Source organism: Enoplosus armatus, chromosome 13, assembly GCF_043641665.1.
Source record: "Enoplosus armatus isolate fEnoArm2 chromosome 13, fEnoArm2.hap1, whole genome shotgun sequence".
In the NCBI taxonomy this organism is placed as follows: domain Eukaryota; kingdom Metazoa; phylum Chordata; class Actinopteri; order Centrarchiformes; family Enoplosidae; genus Enoplosus; species Enoplosus armatus.
Window position 1 is genome coordinate 24,344,674 of NC_092192.1, and position 21,037 is coordinate 24,365,710.

At 42.8% G+C, this 21,037-nt stretch overlaps 1 protein-coding gene across 1 annotated transcript in view; it reads left to right on the top strand.

The window, feature by feature from the left end:
* LOC139295539 (kin of IRRE-like protein 3) overlaps nt 1-21,037 on the top strand; it is a 98,321-nt gene that overhangs the window by 50,106 nt on the left and 27,178 nt on the right. Inside the window, exon 7 of the mRNA XM_070917733.1 lies at nt 13,669-13,817. Within this exon, the coding sequence (XP_070773834.1) occupies nt 13,669-13,817 (149 nt within the window). The remainder of the gene's footprint in view (nt 1-13,668; nt 13,818-21,037) is intronic.

Below are 21,037 nucleotides of genomic sequence, written 5' to 3' on the forward strand. Positions count from 1 at the left end.
TTCTTAAAAACGATTGCCCCTCATTATGTACTTCTTTGTTGGCAATGTTGCCTAATTAAACATTAAAAAGCACAATTAAAACCTTGTTGTCTCTGCTAGCCTAACCACAAACAAAAACATATGTTGGATGTTTTGGTACAAACAATGCAATACAATGTTTAAGTGAAACTAAGCACAGAAATTGGTTGTCTGTTAGTTGTTACACTTGTATTTGCAGCAGTTTTTCCAGGTGTTTTCAGGAAGAAATATGGCCTAACCATATTTTGCAGTGCTTTACATTTCTTCAATTACTTGGTTATGTTAGAACTAAAACACTTACACATTTGAATGGCACATTCAATTTAGAGTTTAAATGTAATGAACATCTTGGGGAACAATATCTGGGAGAAGTGAAGCCTAGGCGATTTGTCAAATCTACCTCTGAGGTGGGATCCAAATTTTTAAACGCCCAAATACAGCATTTTGTCCGAATTAAAGGTGGGATTTGATTACCAAATCTGAATCCAAATCTTTAGGATCAGAAACCTTTGGATCTGCTTTAAAATTTTCAGATCAGATTTTGATCCAATCCAACCAATATAATCATTTGAAATACCAGCCCCTGAGGTCTATCCTTTTCTCTGGGAAATGAGAACACCGCACGCACACCTGTCAGGCTCTCTGTGTATGCATCTGTGGTCCATGCATTATTGCGGTCTCTGCTATTTGTGCGTGTTTCTTTGCCCAGTCTCATGGGTGTTTGGAATGAAAGTACAACAGTGGCTCAAGGGCAGCCCCATTTCAGCAGACAGATGGAGGGGAAAGGGAGTGGGCAACCATGGGGTGACAGTTTATTTCAACAACCCAACACAGGCATCCACACCTCTGGTGGTCTGGCAGGCTCATAGGATGAATCTGGTAGCTGACTCATTATTGCCTGTTTGTTTTTCAAAACACTGCAAAGGAAGTGAGGAGAAAATAAGTGATGGATGGAGGGAGAAACAGTGAACCAGAAGACACATGTATAGGAGGGTGAGAGAAGGAGGAGCCGAAATTAATTGAATTGTAAAGGAGGGAGACAGAAAGGAAGGACAGAACAGAAGAGAGGAATTTGATGTCACTTGCAAATCAAGTGTCTCCTTTTCTTCTATCCTATGGGGAGCTGTGATGCTGGTGTCAGCTGCTTCTGCTACCATTGCTTCTGTTTTGGGGCTTTTTATTTTGAAGCAAAGTTGTCATCTCTTGTTTCTTCATTTGCCACTTCAGCAGTGTCTAATGAGAGACTCAATTGTGCTGGTTAAGCTTGGCCTGTCATCCATTTAAAGGGTGTCTGTTTATGGACAAAAACCTGTTTGACTGATTTGGCAATGAAATATCCTGGCAGGTGTTTGTGTTTAGTGAGGGTCATTAAAACTGTGTTGAAATGTAAAGGCCATCAGATGTAGGGAAACAGCACACACTATAATAAAACTAGAAAGTTAGAAATTAAAATTGGAGTTTTGAATTTGTGATTAAAGTTTATTCCTTGATATAAGAAACATATACTGTATTTGCTATATTTGTTTTTGTTTTGTAATGATTAGCATAGCAATACATTTTGAATTAGGAATTGTTTTTATTGTAGTACTTAAAACATTTGTATGCACTGGTAGTATCAAATCTCCAGTTCTACAGCCGGCATTTTAGTTTGACAAACAGCATTAAAATCCAACATCAATATCCAACAATAAACCAGAAAGAATCCCTTATTGAATTCACATGACCCATTTGTCATGTAAACAACATTAGCTTTAATTTATTCAAAATTCACAAGAGGGTTTCCTCAGTGAAAAAATGTTTTGTTCTAAAGTACCAAAGCAAACAAAAGTTGATTTGAATGGAGAATGTTGATGTTGACAGCAGTGATCCTTTTGCATTTGTTGTTGTCTCTGCTGTGACTTTTGTTAATGCAACACTGTTTATAGTGAAGAAAGCGAACCCTTCTTGGATTAATGAGGTGACTCAAGCTGTGACAGTGTTTTTGGCAACGGCGCCAGCAGATTAATTATTCTGGCCGGGATGGAACCTGCAGGTTTTTCAATACAGGAAGCAGCCTGTGAATATAGAGATCAGTCTCTGCCTTTCAGAAATAAATCACATCACAAATAAGTATTTGGTTGTGAGCTACGATTTAGATTGATATTGATCCATAAAGGTTAATGTTTAATACTCAGTTTGTGTTTTGAGTTAATAGCATAGTCTTCCGTATAAGAGTATAACAGTAAAGTGGACATATAATGCTTTGAGAGAGTTTATAAAGCGTTATGTTGTTGGACATACACATTAAACATTGTCAAAGTTGCTCTGAACGGTTCACTTTGAGATGCTCATTACAGCTCAGATGTTCATAAATGAGCCTCCGCTCTAGTTTCGGCATGCCCGTCCACGAAGCAAAGACTGTGAAGGACTGCAACAAATGTTGGGAAGAAAGTGTTTCTGTTGTTGCTATGGTGGAAGTAATGCAACATTAGACAACAGCAGATATAGTTCGTAATTTTGGATCTCATACAGTAGTACACACCCAAGCATTTATCTTGGGTCTTTGCATTTCACTGAGGATTGCTTTACTGAACCGTCTCAGCAACCACACACTGGCTGGCTGGCCGGCCAGACAGGTTGATAGATCGCATGGTTTTCACAGAATTGTAGTTTCAGTTTTATGCTTTTTTAAGACCGTTGCAGATTAGAGTGGGGAGAGAATGTGAAATTTGATGACTGAGTGGGGACAGAGTGGCTGCAAACTCTTCTGAAAAACTACTTTTAAAATTGGTGTTACTATACATATTGTTATTATAACACAGGATATTTACTCTCGCAATAGACATGCTTGCTGCAAGTTTGTCGTCATTGTTTTGCAATGTGCATCTGTCAGAAAAACATGGCGGCATTGGGAAGTGCTGATCATATGTGTGCCATATGGTGAAGACATTGAGGGGCTCACATTTGTGTCACAGGATATATCATTTTCTGTGTGGACAATGATGTTTCTGCCCAGACTGTGACCTGTTTCCCCAGCAATAAGCCCTGGATCACCAGGAACATCAAGGCCCTCTTGTATGGGAAAAAAAGACAGGGATGGGCTCAAACTAATTCAGAGAGAGTTTAGGATCAAGATCAAAGAGGGCAAGAACACATACAGGAGATGATGAAGATGAAGGCCAGACTTCAGCAGAATAACAGGGACGTTTGGAGAGGCATCACTGGCTGGGCGGAAGGTAGCATTAGCTGGGCTGATGAGCTGAACCTGTTTTTCAACAGATTTGACACATGAGCCCCCTTCCACTAGCCCAAACCTCAAAAATTCTCAACTCACCCTGTAACCACCCTCCACTCCTAGCCCAGCCCCTCACCCACCAACCCTGGAGCCCAACCTGGAACTGAACCCTTCCCCCAATCCACACCACCCCCCCAACCATCAGGGCCTTCAAAGACTCTACGCAGGGAAGGCGGCAGGCCCTGATGGTGTGAGCACAGTTATGCTCAAGGCATGTGCTGTGTGGAGTCATGCAGCACATCTTCAACCTGAGCCTCAGACTTGAAAAGGTCCCCACACTGTGGAAGACAGCGTACCTGGTCCCAGTACCCAAGAAGGGACACCCCAAAGTCTTAAACAACTACACACCCTGACATCCCTCTCCCACCTTAGGTCCCTGGTCCTGCCCTTGCCCTTCAGTTTGCTTACCAGGAGAACAACAGAGTGGACAATGGCATCATTTATCTGTTATACCAGGCTTATTCCCACCTGGACAAGTCTTAGAGCACAGTGCATAATCCAAAATTAATAATACAAACTAAATACTAATCAAACAATTACCAGCTAGATTGAAATGAAATTAATAACTAACTCAAAATACACTGCTCAAAAAAATTGAGGGAACACTTATCACAGTATATCACCAAGTCAATTAAACTTCAGGGCTATCAATCTGTCCGGGTAGGAAGCATAAGCGATTGTGAATTCACCTGTTTTGATGTAAATGCAAATGAAATTGACAACAGGTGCACTGGAGAGGCAACAGCAAGACAACACACACAAAAGGGAATGGTTTTGCAGGTGGTGGCCACAGACAATTGCTCTGTCCTTATCCTTCCTGACTGATTCCTGCAGGACCGGTATCTGCTCCTTTGTGCGAGGAAAAACAGGAGGAGCACTGCCAGAGCCCTACAAAATGACCTCCAGCGGGCTACTGGTGTGCATGTTTCTGACCAAACTGTCAAAAACAGACTCCATGAGGGTGGCATGAGGGCCCGTCGTCATCTAGTGGGACCTGTGCTCACAGCCCAGCACTGTGCAGCTCGAGTGGCATTTGCCAGAGAACACCCGAATTGGCAGGTCCGCCATTGGCGCCCCGTTTTCTTCACAGATGAGAGCAGGTTCACACTGAGCACATGTAACAGACGTGAAAGAGTCTGGAGACGCCGTGGTAAATGTTATGCGGCCTGCAACATCATCCAGCATGACCGGTTTGGTGGTGGGTCAGTGATGGTCTGGGGAGGCATATCCGTGGAAGGTCGCACAGACCTCCACGTGCTAGCCAATGGTACCATGACTGCTGTTAGGTACCAGGATGAAATCCTCAGAGCCATTGTCAGACCTTACGCTGGTGCAGTGGGCCCTGGGTTCCTCCTGGTTCAGGACAATGTCCTGAATCCAATTGAGAACCTCTGGGACATTATGTATCAGTGCATCTGACGCCGCCAAGTAGCGCCACAGACTGTCCAGGAGCTCACTGATGCCCTGATCCAGGTCTCGAAGGAGATCTCCCAGGACACCATCCGCTGTCTCATCAGGAGCATGCCCAGATGTTGGAAATACGCACTACTGAGTCACATTGTGAGTTGCTGTGATTAAAAATTTTGATTTTGATTTTGGGTGTGATTTTGAATCCAGCCCTCAGTCGGCTGATGATTGTAGTTTCCATTGAACGACATTTTGTTCTCAATGAATTACACAATGTACAGTAAAGATTTTGAACTTGAATATGTATTTCGTTCATCGAGATCCGATGAGTGATTTAAGTGTTCCCTTACTTTTTTTGAGCAGTGTAGTCTTAAAGGTAATGCAAATAACTACAGATAAACATAACATGCTTGCATTCCCAGAAACGCATGGCAGGGAGGTTGGATGGAGAGCAGAGAGAGCTGCAGTTCTGAGTGAGGACATTATATAGTGGCTTGAAGCGCACCTGTCTGCAATTGGCCATCAAGCAGGGGGATGATTGGGTTCAGGGGCAGCCATTTAGACTGCATGAAAGAATTCACATTTATTTTGTTGCGCTATTATATGGCAGTAGAGGAAACATCAGGAATGATTTCTCCTGGATTTCTGAAAAGAGATTCCCACTCAAACATGTGATTGTAAAGTATTTTGTAGAGAAGCGTTATTGTGGTGATATTCATGGTAGAAGTGCAGCTAAATCTGCTTACAGTGTTTCCCTGGCTGCAGAGCAGCTGCCAGAGGTGATGCGGAAAAATTGGAACACTTTGGAGTTTGGAGTTGGTGGGCGGTCCTTGCTTAGGCCTGAGTGTTGCTTGAGGAAACTTTCTCCAACTGGACCTCTTCGAATTTTAGTTGAATACCCCTGCTATATAGGAAGCTTCTATTTCAGTTCATTAAATCTCTGCAGCCATCTGAAGGCAGCAGGACAGTTGTTGAGCTGTTTTTGGTATACTCCACTGCGATTGGCTCAGCTGTTTCAGAGCTATGAGACCAGTGATGTTATTGGCTGAGCGTGTATACATTACCACCAATTAGAAAAGTTCTGTCACAGTCAGTACTGATATCTCTAAATGGGATGATCGACATATGCTTGAATGTAAATGATTGTCAAGCATAGTGCTCTCCTTACCAAAGTTGAAGAGATATTTGGACAAAGGATGGTATGACTTACCTCCAGCTAAGAGTCTTATAACTGGAGATCTCCCAGCCAGCCTGTTGTTGACAAAAGTGAACAGCTGGAAACAGGCTGCATTCGGCTCTTCTTCAGGACAAGCTCCATCAAGCTCCTGAAGTTCGCGGACGACACCACCCTCATCGGACTCATCTCTGGTGAGGATGAGTCTGCCTACAGGTGGGAGATTGACCATCTGGTGCAACAACAACCTGGAGCGTAACGCTTCAAAGACAGTGGAGATGGTTGAAGACTTTAACCCTGTGTGACTCTCCAGTGGACACTGTGGATTCCTTCCGTTTCCTGGGCTCCATCATCAGCCAGGACCTCCGGTGGGAGCTGAACATCAGCTCCCTCATCAAGAAAGCCCAACAGAGGATGTACTTCCTGAGGCAGCTGAGGAAGTTTAACCTTTCACAAACAATGCTGGTTCACTTCTACACTGCCATCATAGAGTCCATCCTCACCTCCTCCATCACTGTCTGGTACGCTGCTGCCTCCACCAAGGACAGGAGCAGACTGCAGCGTATCATCCGCTCTGCAGAGAGGGTGATTGGCTGCAACCTCCCATCTCTTCAGGACTTGTACTCCTCCAGGACCCTGAGGAGAGCAGGGAAGATCGCTGCCGACCCCTACCACCCCGGACACCATCTATTTGACCCCCTCTATTTTTACATGCTTGTTGTCTGTCAGATTATATGTTACATGTTAAAAAAATGTAGCACCATCAGACCACGGCAAATTCCTCATAATGTATGTTACTTGGCAATAAACAATTTCTGATTCTGATTCAGATTCAGGGCTGACAGAATTTTATAAGCCCCAAAATGAAAAAACGTTTTTACCACCCACAGAAGAGCACAGCTTTTCTGTATTTGCGATGCTTGATGCTGCTGTGAGACCTCACTGCAGGGTTAGGTTATAAACTAATACTGCTTCCTGTCCAGTGACCTGCCAGACACAACGGCAGTCTGTATCTAGTTTGCCAATTCAAATGTTTCTGTTACCTCGACGCTGTTCACTGCTGCCCATTTCTGTGTGACAAACGGGTTTTTGGAACTTGGAGCTGTGGCTGATATCAATATAGATTTACTGTAGCGATATTACTACTAATTATTTATTAAATTGATCAATCTCGTCAGAAGGAATCTGAATTCTTTTCGATACGTTTACTTCTGTCGTCTGCTTCAAAGAAAAACAGACAACTTCTTGCTGCTAAATGAGGATATTTATTTATAGCTAAATGTCTAATAACTGAATAAATAAGGGATTAATAAAGAGTACATGATGAAGAAAATAAACGGATGAATACAAGATCTTGAATGATAAACCTTACTCAGTGGGCAAGTGAGAAGCATGTGATTTAATTATGAAAACAAAAAGCGACACTAACGTAACGCTAGGGCAGTCGATTTCATCATCTCTTATCACAGTAGCACATGGAACCTCCATGTGCTACTGTGGAGACTGTTTCAGCTGACTTCCAAAGGTGGCTGTGGGTTGGCAGCGCAGCAGGAGTTGCAGGCCGGTCTTCCTGTGAGGCTCCGTCGTTTAGCGGCCTAGCTGCAGGTTATGCTTCCAGGTCACTCTGTGAAAGCAGTGGGTCACAGAGCGGATGAGGTCTTCTAGCCGGTCTGGCAGTCTAGTTTCACAGCCAACGGCAAACGGTCTGACCGGGGCGTCGCTGGCATGGTTCTCTGGGGCAATATGGCTCTTGTGATGCGGTGGCTGAATATCGAATAAAGTTTTTCTGGCTAGACTAACTTCTTCAGCTATGTTCAGGTAACTCCGTTGGCTGGAGGAAAACTTTGAAAAAACAAAACACTTTAAAACTGTCAGGCTTAGTGGTACAAAAATATAAAAACTTAAAAGAAAAACAAGCTCTTCAGTTCAACACTGAGGCACCCAGGTTTGCTTAGAAAAAAGATAACTTGTCCACGGACTTTAGGCAAAGGAAAAATGAAAATAAAGAAAGATGTCAAAGTTATTAAGATAACTAAGAGATGTTACTTGAATTGTGCGATCAATAGGCTATTTTAACAACTGTGTCAAAACAAGTGGAGTTTGGGATGGAGGAAAGTGTTTGGTGCTGAAAACTTGATTGCTTTGTCTAAAACTTTAATATTGCTGTTCATGTTTCCTGACTCTGGTGAATACTTACATCGTACAGAGATCAGAGTTGCCCTATTTTCCAGTAGAACATATGCTAAGTAATGTTAACTAAGTTACTATTTTTTTATTTACCTTTTATTTTACCTTGATTCAGGCTTAGGCTGGAAAAAAGAATATAACAGTGTTACTACACGAATGCACGTTATATGATGGGCCTGGTGGTCATCTTATCTCGGACCAGATCATAGGTGAGAGAAACAGAGAGGGAGGTTGCGTGTGTGTGTGAGAGAGAGAAAGAAAAAAGGGGGGAGAGTGGTATAGAAATAATCAGAAGAGTCATGTTGTGTCTTCATATACAGCTGTTACTTTGTTATCTTGACAAGACGGATATTTCTCAGGGGTAGAAAGTCCCTACTTTCTCTGGGAAGTGTCCCAATGACAACTTTACTATTCAAGATGTGAGAAGTCCGTTAAAGATCAGGAGAGGTCTCCCCAAAGAGGGTTCTTCATCCTCCTTGGAATTCCTCAAATTGAAGAATCAGTCCTGTAGGATGTCTGTAAATCTGGGGGAGACACTCTCCTCCATTGTAGTCACTACAGTACATACACACTATTGCTTTAATAATAGATGTGCAAAATTGATAATCAAATTCTGTTGCTCCTATAGACTACTTGACTATGATAGGGTTACCCTAACCCTAACCTAACTATCAGTATTGACAAATTTCCTCTCAGCTTGTTGACATGTACTTCTCCAAGTATGAGAACATAGAAGTACTTCCTGATAAAGGCACAGGTGAGGAGAGCAGTTATACTCCACAGATGTATGATGGAAGCCGGGAAGTTTGTCCTCAAACGTCTCAAATGCACACTGCTTGTGTCAATTCAATTTCAATTCAATTTTCCATTTTATTTATTTGGCACCATATCACACCTGTTTTGAGACTACTTTAATAAACACTTTAATTGAACTGGAAATGTTTGAAAGTTATAAGGCCTGTCTCTTCATTCAACTTCCAGTTATGTTGTCATTACACACCGTCCAAACAGCTGTGACAAGTGTGGTGTGCTGATTGTGTTTTTATTCTCTTCAAGCCCCGGGTACTGCTTTTTGACTTGAAGACGCACAGACACATTGTTTTAAAGTTACTGATTGGATTACCTAACCAACTGGAAAAGTAAACCCAGGAGGAAATCATTTCAGATATGGAAAGCTGCCTCTACCCACTTAGTTGATTCTATTTATCTTCATTTAAGATGACTATCAGTGTAGACCAAGTAGTGGCTCTGCATTTACTACTATCTGGTGATGTCCTGGCCCAATTCAAACGCAGCAATGGAGAAAAGTGGGTGCAGGATATGAATCAATTCTGGTGAGCAGCTGCAGATGAAGGTTCCTGAAAAAATGCCTATGGAGGTCCCTAGGCCAGCAAGGGAGGATCATGTGATTGAACAGGAGGTCACATCCAGGGACACCACCAAATCTCCTGCTGTTTTAGCTGTCAACTACAGTTGTACTTTTTTGTGCGTTTGTACTTTTGTGAATAATTTGGACAAATAACATATCTACGAGACACTCATCATAGATCTTCTCTGCCCAGCCTCCTGCTAGCCAATGTACAGGAGTTGGATAATAAACTGGACGACCTCCGTGCTACAGCAGATTTGACTCTGTGGGCCCTGCTCACCCCCCCCCCATGGCTCTTCTGCCATCTGCCTCCAACCTTCACCTATTCCACTCCCCCCTCCCCCTCCTGCTCCTCACAGCCCCCCACCCCCCTGTGAGAGCTTTCCTCACACCTCGTTCCCCAGTCCCCAGGCTGACGGCACTCTTCAACCTGACAACACCACCCCTCCCCCAAAGGTCATCTCTACAGTGTGCTTCACTGCTGACCATGTTAGGAGACAGCTGATGAGACTCCACTCCAGCAAGGCTGCAGGCCCTGATGGTGTCAGCCCCAGGGTGCTTAAAGCCTGTGCCCCCCAGCTATGTGGAGTACTTCACCATGTCTTCAACATGAGCCTGAGTCGTCAGAGGGTCCCCGTGCTGTGGAAGACGTCCTGCCTTGTTCCTGTGCCGAAGACACCGCGTCCCAGAGGCTCCAAGGATTACAGACCCGTGGCACTGACCTCCCACATCATGAAGACCCTGGAGAGACTCGTCCTGGAGCAGCTCCGGCCCTTGGTCAAGCCACACTTGGACTTCAGTTCGCCTACCAGCCCCGACTTGGAGTGGAGGATGCCATCATCTACCTGCTCAACCGCGTCTACACCCACCTGGATAAGCCGGCGAGCACTGTGAGAGTCATGTTTTTTGACTTCTCCAGTGCGTTCAACACCATCCGTCCGGCTCTACTGGGTGAGAAGCTGATGGAGATGCAGGTGGAGGCCCCCTGTCCTGGATTGTCAACTACCTGACTGGCAGACCACAGTATGTGCTCTTACAACACTGTGTGTCAGACAGAGTGGTCAGCAACACCGGGGCCCCGCAGGGGACTGTCCTCTCTCCCTTCCTCTTCACCATCTATACCACAGACTTCAGCTACTGCACTGAGACCTGCCATCTTCAGATGTTTTCTGACGGCTCAGCAATAGTTGGACGTATCAGCAAGGGTGATGAGGAGGAGTACAGGGCTGCTGTGGACAACTTTGTCTCATGGTGCGAGCAGAACCACCTGCAGCTCAACGTGACAAAGACAAAGGAACTGACTGTTGATCTGAGGAGGACCAAGGCGCCGATGACCCCTGTTTCCATCCAGGGGGTCAGTGTGGACATTGTAGAGGTTTACAAGTACCTGTGAGTTCACATAGACAATAAACTGGACTGGGTAAAGAACACTAATGCCCTCTACAAGAAGGGCCAGAGCCGTCTCTATTTTCTGAGGCGGCTGAGGTCCTTCAACATCTGCCAGACTATGCTGAGGATGTTTTATGAGTCTGTGGTGGCCAGTGCTATCCTCTATGCTGTTGCATGCTGGGGCAGCAGGCTGAGGGTGGCGGACTCCAACAGACTAAACAAACTGATCCGCAACGGTGGTGTCAGAGAGGAGGATGCTGTCTAAGCTGCGGGGCATCTTGGACAATGTTTCACATCCTCTCCATGATGAACTGGTCGGACACAAGAGCACCTTCAGTGGGAGACTCATTCCTCCCAAATGTACAACAGAGCGACACAGGAAATCATTCCTGCCTGTGGCCATCAAACTGTTCAACTCCTCCCTCTGAGTGTCAGACACTCAGGAAGAGACTGGAAATCTGGATCTACTTCACCTGTTCATATACTACCTCACTATTTATTCTTAAATGTTTAAGCGCAATACATATATAGTCATACACTTCAGTGCAATACATACATACATATATATATGTATACACATACATTGTTATTGTATATATTTTTTACTTCATTGTTCACTTAAATACTGTAAATGTGTATATTTTTTATTTTCTATTTCTTATTTTTATATTTTGTACATACTTTTAATTCTAAATTATGCTACTTTTTACTCTTGAATGGGAGCACCGGTACTGTACAATTTCCCCCCGGGGATCAATAAAGTATTTCTGATTCTGATTCTGATTCTGATTATAATAGAATCCCTAAAATGCACAACATACATGGTTTTAGCTTCAGATTTTTCAACAACAATTTTAAACGTTTGCATTCTTTGTCATCAACCTAGATTTCCAAGATTTTTTATTTCATTTTAATCATCTATTTTCCTGGTGGCTTTTTGTTGACCCATTAATGGCAGAGAACAGACAGCCACCATGTGGAGTTGACTGGATGTCTTACCTGCAGCATCAATGAAGTTTCTCCAACAGGATTGAGAGACAATAACACCAGCGATGAGGCATGTGGCCTTAAAATGAATTTAGAGATGATATGACTGACTTTCATCCATGAAAAAAGTCCATGTGTTTGACAGGTTGCTATAAATCAATACGAGATGCTGATAAAGGCTGAAACATAAACCTGCCAGTGTCACCAGGTGGAACAGGGAGCTGAAGATAATGAAGGCAGCTACAGATGTCCTTTCAAAGCTGCATTGTCCAACACAAGTCACATCTAATGGGCTCAAACTCATGTACTAGGTCTGTGTTACTTTTGATCTCTCTGAAGAAACCACAAATGGTGATCTGACAAGGCGGTGACCTCTACTTTTGTTACTGGATGTGTCGGGACCGTGCTATGTGATGGCAGACAGTAGACTGACAGGGCACAGAAAGTGTGTCCATACACACAAGAACCTCTGCTGAGAAATGTCTGGTCAAGTTTTAAAGAGGAGAAAGGAGGGAGGGGGTATTTTAACAACAAAATTACGTGGGCATTCCAGTCATCAAATAAAAGAAGTACCTCTAAGCAGGCAGAGAGTCAGAAAAAGTGATCTGATGACTGAAAGGAGGTCAGCAAAAGTTAAATGTCTACGTATATCACCAATCTTCCATATTTTAATTTAATCATTTAATGTTATTTTCCAAGATCAAAATTTCCCTTTTGCAAGTGAATAAGGGACATTCAAAAGTGTGAAACCCACGAATCATTACATTTTCCATTTCCAAAGACACTCTTCACCTTTGATATACTTTTAGAAATTTACCTCTGTTGTCTTCCTCAAGGGAGGTTAAAGGTCAAGGTCAGCTACACCAGTGGTTCCCAACCTGGGGGTTCCGGCCCCCATCATGGGCCGCCAAAGCTCCACGGGGGGTTGTGAAGCCCTCTTGATTGTAAGGGTGCAAGGATTTTTATATATGTGAAATATAATATACATGCATTTAATTAATTTCTGTGAGGAAGACAACTAAAATAAAGGGTCATTTTAGGAGTTTATATCTTTATTTATTATGAACCCAGGCTGCTTGGACTATTAAAACGTATGCATGATAGTGAAATTAATAGAAAATAATAATACAGACATAGGATTGTGTTCCTTAAAATATGAGGAAAATCGTCTGATACATTGCAATATCTACAGGAAATAGTCTATTCAGAAGTTTTTACAAATTGCTAGATTTAATTGTGCAGTTAATTGTTGCTCTTATTGTTTTAATGCAATGAATATAATGAAAAAATACATAAAGATATTTTTGTAATTGTATGTGGGTGGGGGGCAGTGGTGGTCGTCAGTGTATATACAATGGTAAAATAGGGGTCCATGAAGATTAGGTTAGGAAACGCTAAGCTAAACAACAGCAGCCAGGGATTCAGTGTCATTCAAACACGCTTATTCAGCAAGGTGGATGCTTCCCAACAATACACTTTCAAGAAGGGTACAATACACCACTCTGCTGATGTTATGCTGTTATTATAAAATCTCTGACGTACAACCCCCTACAGCAATGTATGTAGTCCTCAATGCAACTGTGTATGTTGATACGGTGTCTTTTACAGCACTGTGGTACTATAGAAGATGTAAAAAAGATTAACTGCAACTGTTAGTCTTCAGTTTCACTTTGCTGCTTGCTAAAAAAAATGCCTAAAACCTGTAACAAATGCTTTATTCTAGAGACAAATGTATGCATGATAATCGTACTTACATGTAGAGTGTTTTTTTAATTTTCATTTCATGTTTGTTGTCTTTTTTAGTCCTGTTTTTGGTCAAACCCACATATATTTTGTTCTGTGGTCTGTTTCTAATGATTTCAGGTGGGCCAAAGGAGGTCATTTGATTCCAGATGTGTCAGGTGACACATATGAGGTTCTTGTGGATCACTCTTTCTTCACTGAGCCTGTTTCCTGTGAGGTCACCAATACAATGGGCAACACCAACATCAGCAGAAACGTGGATGTTTACTGTGAGTGTTTGTCAGCTTTATACAACCAAGGTACGTTTCAACCGTTTGTTTTTTTGGTACAATTGACGCAGGCAGAAACCAGAAATAGGTGGTTTTTTGAATTTTTCATTTTAAATCTCTTAAATTGCATCTACATTTGGGTCTTACATTTCACAAGATAAAGCAATAAGGGTTCTGTGCCCAGCCACTGCACCAGTGCAACAGTGCATATAACCCCATATGCGCCCCAGTGGCACCACACAGTAGAATACCTAACATTCTCCGTGAGGGGATGATGGCTGGGAACAAAATGAAGCCTACTGCTGTGAAAAAGAGGAGATGAAGGTTATGCACTGTCTCCATGCTCCAACAGGCAGGAGGGAGAGTGCATAAACCAACCACCTGATATCAATCACTCTGACAAAACACTCAGTACAGAAGCTCTGATGTTCAAGTTCTTACATCATCTCGTTTAGGCCTATGTTCTCTACAACTACGAAGAAAACGTGTTTCAGTCATTGTTTGAATTATTAAGACTGAGAAAAGTGTAAAAATATATTCATTGTTGAAGATGGGCTGAGTCCCGGACAGCCCCAGCCCAATGACCACTGAATGTAATGTAAGAGTTTCTAACACATGAGGTCTGATGAATAACGGAGTGCTGTACAATAGTATGATGTGTTCCGGGAAGGCTGCTCTCGTATATCCTCACTCCTTGCTGCAGAATTAAGAGCTCTGGGACGGCCTGCAAGATGGCTGACCTGAACGACTTCCGGTTCAAGCGAGGAGCAAGGAAATGACAAATAAGAGACTTGGGATGTACCCATAGTTTTGTTTTCATTGGTGGGTGGGCCCAGCGTTCCCTTGAATCTGATTGGCTAGTGTGCTCTATCAATTATGTTTGTGCTGTATTCTTCAAAATAAAGGTTATCCCTCTTTGCCTTTAGACAGTGCAGTGTCAACACAAAAATACATATATTGGAAAACATAAAAAGAAAGACAGACAGGGCTCTGCTCCGATCACAGACCATACTTGTATTGGTGGCCATGATTCAATTAAATTAAATTGTATTTATATAGCACCAAAACAAAAGTTATCTCAGGGCACTTTTCATACAGAGCAGGTCTAGACCGTTTTAACAGGCAGAAACCTTGAACAGGACCAGGTTCTGGAGTGCACATCTGGTTCAGATGCATGAATGGTGTGGAAAAGCCGTCTGATATTGTGTGACGCAAAAAAATCCTGTTTGGTCGTGGTGAATTAGCTTGCCCACGTATGGCTCCGACTCCGATGAGAATTTTCTCTCTGTCCTGATACTGAAGTATTTGGAAGATGAGCGTCTGGGGACGATTAGTCTTGTCCTGGGTGGTATAGGTATGGTGGGCCCATTGAATTTCAATCCTCCCCCCTACAAGAGAGGGGATCCACACTGGTAGACTCTCTTACAGAAACTGAATGGCATTTTCACCCTCTGCTGATTCAGTGAGTCCAACAAGTGGAGTGTTGCACCTCTGTGATCGGTCTTCGATCTTGGTGAGTTTCTGCCAAAGATTTATACATCGTTCTGGAGGCTACCCACATCATGTTTGACCGGTCTTGTGACACACACAAAAATGTATGGTCACAATTTTATGTTATTTAATGTATTTTATTTCAAGGGTGATTTAAAGAAAACAAATGTTCAAACTTAAATAAAAGAGCTCAATTACTGCCGCTTGATAAGCCCCTTGATAAGCCCCTAGGCTTATTTATATACTGGGAGATTTCCAGTTTAACCAGCAGGAGGCAATGTGGCGCTTCACTTCTCCTTTGGACTTTCTTCGCACGGTTTGTTTACTTCCTCATTCTACTGAGCGAAGCTGTATGGAGATGTCGGCTGTTGTCGCCTGTCTCATCATTTCTCCTGTTTATACAGGTGAGAAATGTTTCACACACATGTTTATTACAGTTTAAACTGACTGAAAAGTTTTGTTGATGATTGTTTGTACATGTATGTATGTATGAGTTTGTGAGCACGTGGAGAAGTACAATCTCCCGATGTGGCGCTAGCTGTAAACTTTAATTTTGTTTATACCCACGTAAAGTCGAGAGATAATACAGGTTTGACTTCAGTACATTTCAATTTTGGGTTGTTTTGTTCGTGCGACAGTTGAAGGTATTTTAGTTTAGGATGATTTTGCATGTGTGTAAATAAATTCTACTGAGCGAAGCTGTATGGAGAAGTCGGCTGTTGTCGCCTGTCTCATCATTTCTCCTGTTTATACAGGAATTCTTATCTGTTTATAGGCTCTCAGCCTGAGACCTGTAACAGTCTCATATAAGCTGTTGTAGCATCGATTCTCCCTTGTAGCGTTTTACCAACTTCGGCCTGGTGAGTGATATCCTGGCTTGTTTGGCAACTGCCGAGTTTGAAGATTCAAACCTAGTCTTTAAGGCTTGAATTTCACCGGAGAGCATTTGCTCAACTTCCTCTCTCATGGCCAACTTAACTTTATTGGTCAACTGATCCTCTTGCTCTCATAATGCTAACAAGATCGCCGTATTTGACGGATCCTCAGGCTGTCCTCCTTTATCTTGAGGGGCTTTCTTTTTAGTTGCATGGTCTTCTTCCTTTTAAAAGGCAGAAACCTCGAGCAGAACCAGACTCTAGGTGGGCGGTCATCTGCTTTGACCGGTTGGGTTTGAGAGAGAGAGAGAGAGAGAGAGAGAGATAGACGTAGAGACACAGATACAGACAGACAGGCAGACAGACAGAGATGTATGGCAACACTAGCAGTAGAAATAGCAGCTATAATTATAATAATACTGGAAATATGACTGATAATAGTAGTTACAGCTGTAATACTAGCTGAGATTAATAATAGCAGCTTTAATAGTAACAGAACTACGACTAAACATAATAACTGTAGTGATGAGAGTCAGGCACCCAGGTATGAGCTCTTTAAGATATGATGGTGCCTGACCAGTAAGAGCTTTGTAAGTCAGGAGAAGGATTTTAAACTCTATTCTAGATTTTACAGGGAGCCAGTGCAACGAAGCTAATACAGGAGAAATATGATCTCTTTTCCTGGTTCCTGTCAGTACACGTGCCGCAGCATTCTGGATCAGCTGGAGAGTCCTCAGTGACTTATTGGGACAGCCTGATAATAAGGAATTGCAATAATCCAGCCTAGACGTGACAAATGCATGGACTAATTTTTCTGCATCTGTTTGAGACAGGATCTTCCTGATTTTTGCAATGTTGCGGAGGTGAAAGAAGGCAGTCCTTGAAGTTTTTTTTTGTGGGAGTTAAAGGACATGTCCTGATCAAAGACAACTCTGAGATTCCTCACGGTGGCGCTGAAGGCCAGGGCAATGCCATCTAGGGTAACAATATCCTTAGATACTGTGTTTCTGAGGTGTTCAGGGCCAAGAACAATAACTTCTGTCTTGTCTGAGTTCAACATCAGATAATTACAGGTCATCCAGGTCTTTATGTCCTTAAGGCATGCTTGAAGCTTGGCTAACTGATGAGGTTCTTCTGGCTTGATCGATAAATATAGTTGGGTATCATCCGCATAGCAATGAAAATGTGTGTGAAATGAGTGTTTTCTAATAATATCCCCTAAAGGAAGCATATATAAGGTGAATAGTATTGGTCCAAGCACAGAACCTTGTGGAACTCCATGACTGACTTTGGCATACATGGAGGATTCATCGTTAACATGTACAAACTGAGATCGATCTGATAAATATGACTTAAACCAGCTTAGTGCGGTTCCTTTGATGCCCTAACCCTAACCCTAACCCTAACCCTAACCCGGGGGAAGTCGGGGGATGGACCGAGCACCTCCCGTCCCACTTCGTGGACGGGCTCAGTTCCCCTTCCCTAACCGGCCAGTGCCTCCTTCTGATTTTTCTCGTGCCCAGCGTCCTCCACCAAGATCTTACGGACCCCAATCAAGATCGTACGCTGATGCAGTACGTGGAACCAATCCCGGACGGGATGGTTTCAATCGGGGTTTCGGATCACGGAACATGCAGCAAGGGAGATCTTTCCAGTCCGGTAGAGATCAACAATACACACCAACAACCCCAAAATTTGGGAAGTTGGTGCGTCAACTGCATAAGGTCATCAAGTTCGTACACCACTTGCAGAATGTAACGGGTGAGGCTGGCAAGCCAGAGCCTCGGATGATCGCTCGGATGGTGGAGATGTTGGCCACCATGATAAAACCGGCTACCCCCAGCTCCAGGACCACGGACATGATAATGGGGAATGCGAAAAATTGGGGCCACACCACGTTGATGATCCTTCGGGATCACTACGAAACAGCTTTGGAGGAAGTTTTGGAGGATTTGTCTACGGACCCGGATCCGGATTGGAAAGCGGCCTTTGAAGTGGCTACCAGATGGGCCCGTAAGAACTTGTCACGCCTGACACGGGATGTGGTGGACCACGCGGAAGCGTTGTTGACAACCTCCATGGAGTCAAAATCTGATGACACTGGGGGGAATGCAACAAACCCACAAGACACTAACCAACAACGGAGAGGACAACAAACACAGGTGACACCACAGCCACGTGAACGAAACAAAAGACACGAGTCCTGCCAAGTGGATTTTTCGGAGGAGATAGTGGTACTGACCCCTGAAACGGAACAGGTCATAGCTCCTTCCACACGGGCAGTGTCTACAATGACTACGGAGGGGATACAGGTTTCAGGGGGAATTGAACGGCAGGAGCAGCAATTGCCCCCCCAACCTACTCCACAATATTCCCCAAGGGAACAGAGAACTCCGAGAACGGTTCGGGGACAAAGAGAGGAGGAACCGAGAGTTTCCGAGGACGTGGAACAGGGTTCCAAATCATTGATGGATGAGGGACTGCAAACGGATTGGGACAATACTCCAACACTGATCCCTCAGCACAAGATTGTCACGATTGCACAGGTCCACGGACATTCAACGCAGGAAGATTTGCGGGATCCGGAGGACGTAGACCCTGAGGATCTGGGAGCTAGTTTCACTTCTACTCCACATTCTCACAACTTTGGACCAACCAGACACATCAGAACAGAACACAAATTAGTGGATTGGACTGTGTCTGTGACCAAGAAGTGGTTGTTCATTGGAGATTCCAATTTGTCCAGAATGCCATTCCATGGGATACCAGATCTCCAAATAGATAGCTTCCCAGGGGCTAATTTCAGACACATAAGCTCCATTCTCTGTAAGGCCATAGGACAGGTTGTCGTGGAGAAGATTGTTATTTCATGTGGTATAACCAGTCGAGGGCAAAAAACCAAAGAGACAACTATCAAGCAGCTGCAATCAGCTGTACGGATGGCCAAGAGACGGTTTCCGTATTCGGAGATTTGGATTCCGTTAGTGAATTATTCCGATGCTTTGCCGGAAAAGGAGCAGCTCAACCTGAAGACACTTAATGCCCATCTTTACAAGAACTTACCTTACATCGGCCTCCTTCCTGAAGACAGTTTTCAGACAGAGAGGGATGAGGTTCACTGGACCAAGGCTACGGCCGAGGCCATGATGGAGCATTGGATAACAGTGTTAAACTTGAAAGCCCCGTGAGCCTTCCGAAGGAGGGGCATGAGGGGTCGAAACCCCTTATAGCACAGAATGTTCTTGTTTTATCTAAACGGTTTACTCCCACACAAGCTCAATTAGATTTATTAAGCAGAGGTCTCACTTTCATCCCTACAATTAATTTGAATAGAAATCAGAAAAATCAATTACAATTGGACATACAAAACTATCACCGTAAAATTAGTTTGACGGCATATTTTAGACATAAAGAACGTTCAAAACCAAGACCATTTACGTTGGCTTCAACATGGGTGCCACCAAAACACGAAATCCCTGAGGAAATTCATTTATTGATTGAAAAAGATAAGAAAGATTTTAATAAATATTTTAAATCTCATAAGGAAAAACCCAATTTAAGTAATGAAGAGGTAAAAGCAATGAGGCAACTCATGAAGGCCAATCACATAATAATTAAACCAGCGGATAAGGGAAGTTCAGTTGTAATTTTGGACAGGGAACAATATATATTGGAAGTATTGAGACAATTGAACGATGAAACATATTATAAAAAATTGGAGGAACCCATTTATTTACAAACAATTCCAACAGTGCATAATATAATAAAGACATTGAAAACTAAGAAATTCATCAATCACAAACAGGAGAAATATTTGAAAGGTGAAAGAGAACCGAGGGAAAGACGCTTTTATATTTTACCAAAGATACATAAAGATCCAGAGAAATGGACAGTACCCTTTGAAGTGCCTCCGGGTAGACCGATAGTTTCTGATTGTGGGAGCGAAACCTATCAGACTGCGGAATATATTGATTATTTTCTTAATCCGTTATCCACGATTCACCCTTCATATGTAAAGGATACATATCATTTTATCGACATTGTCCAAAATTTAACAATACCTGAGAATTCTATATTTTTTAGTTTGGATGTGGACAGTTTATATACAAATATTGATATCAAGACAGGATTGGCAACAGTAAAAAAGATTTTTCAAAAATATCCAAATGGGGACAGACCAGATGAGGAAATACTACAATTATTAGAAATTAATTTAACCAAAAATGATTTTGTTTTCAATGGAGAGTTTTATTTACAAATCAAAGGGACGGCAATGGGAAAGAAGTTTGCTCCCTCGTATGCCAACATTTTTATGGCAAATTGGGAGGAGGAGGTGTTGGCAAAATGCTCAAAGAAACCCCTCCATTACTTAAGGTATTTGGATGACATATGGGGGGTCTGGTGTTATTCGTTGGAGGAATTTGAACAATTCATGGAGACCTTAAATAGCCATGACCCATCTATTGTCTTGAAACATACAATTAATCGATCTTCTATAGACTTCTTGGACACTACAGTGTATAAAGGATCTTCCTTTTCTTTGACGGGTAAATTGGATATAAAAGTTTATTTTAAGGAAACAGATACGCATGCTCTTTTGTTTAAAAGTAGCTTTCATCCTAAACATACGTTTAGAGGACTGGTGAAATCACAATTGCTTCGATTTCATAGAATTTGTACCCAGGTTAAAGATTTCTGGGAAGCAGTGAAAATTTTGTTTGGGGCCTTAAGGAAAAGGGGCTATTCTAGAACATTCCTGAGGAAATGCCTGAAATCTTTCAAGGAACAGAAATTGGTTAATAAAAAGGAAATTATTCCATTGATTACTCAATTTTCTTCTGTGAGTAAACTTCT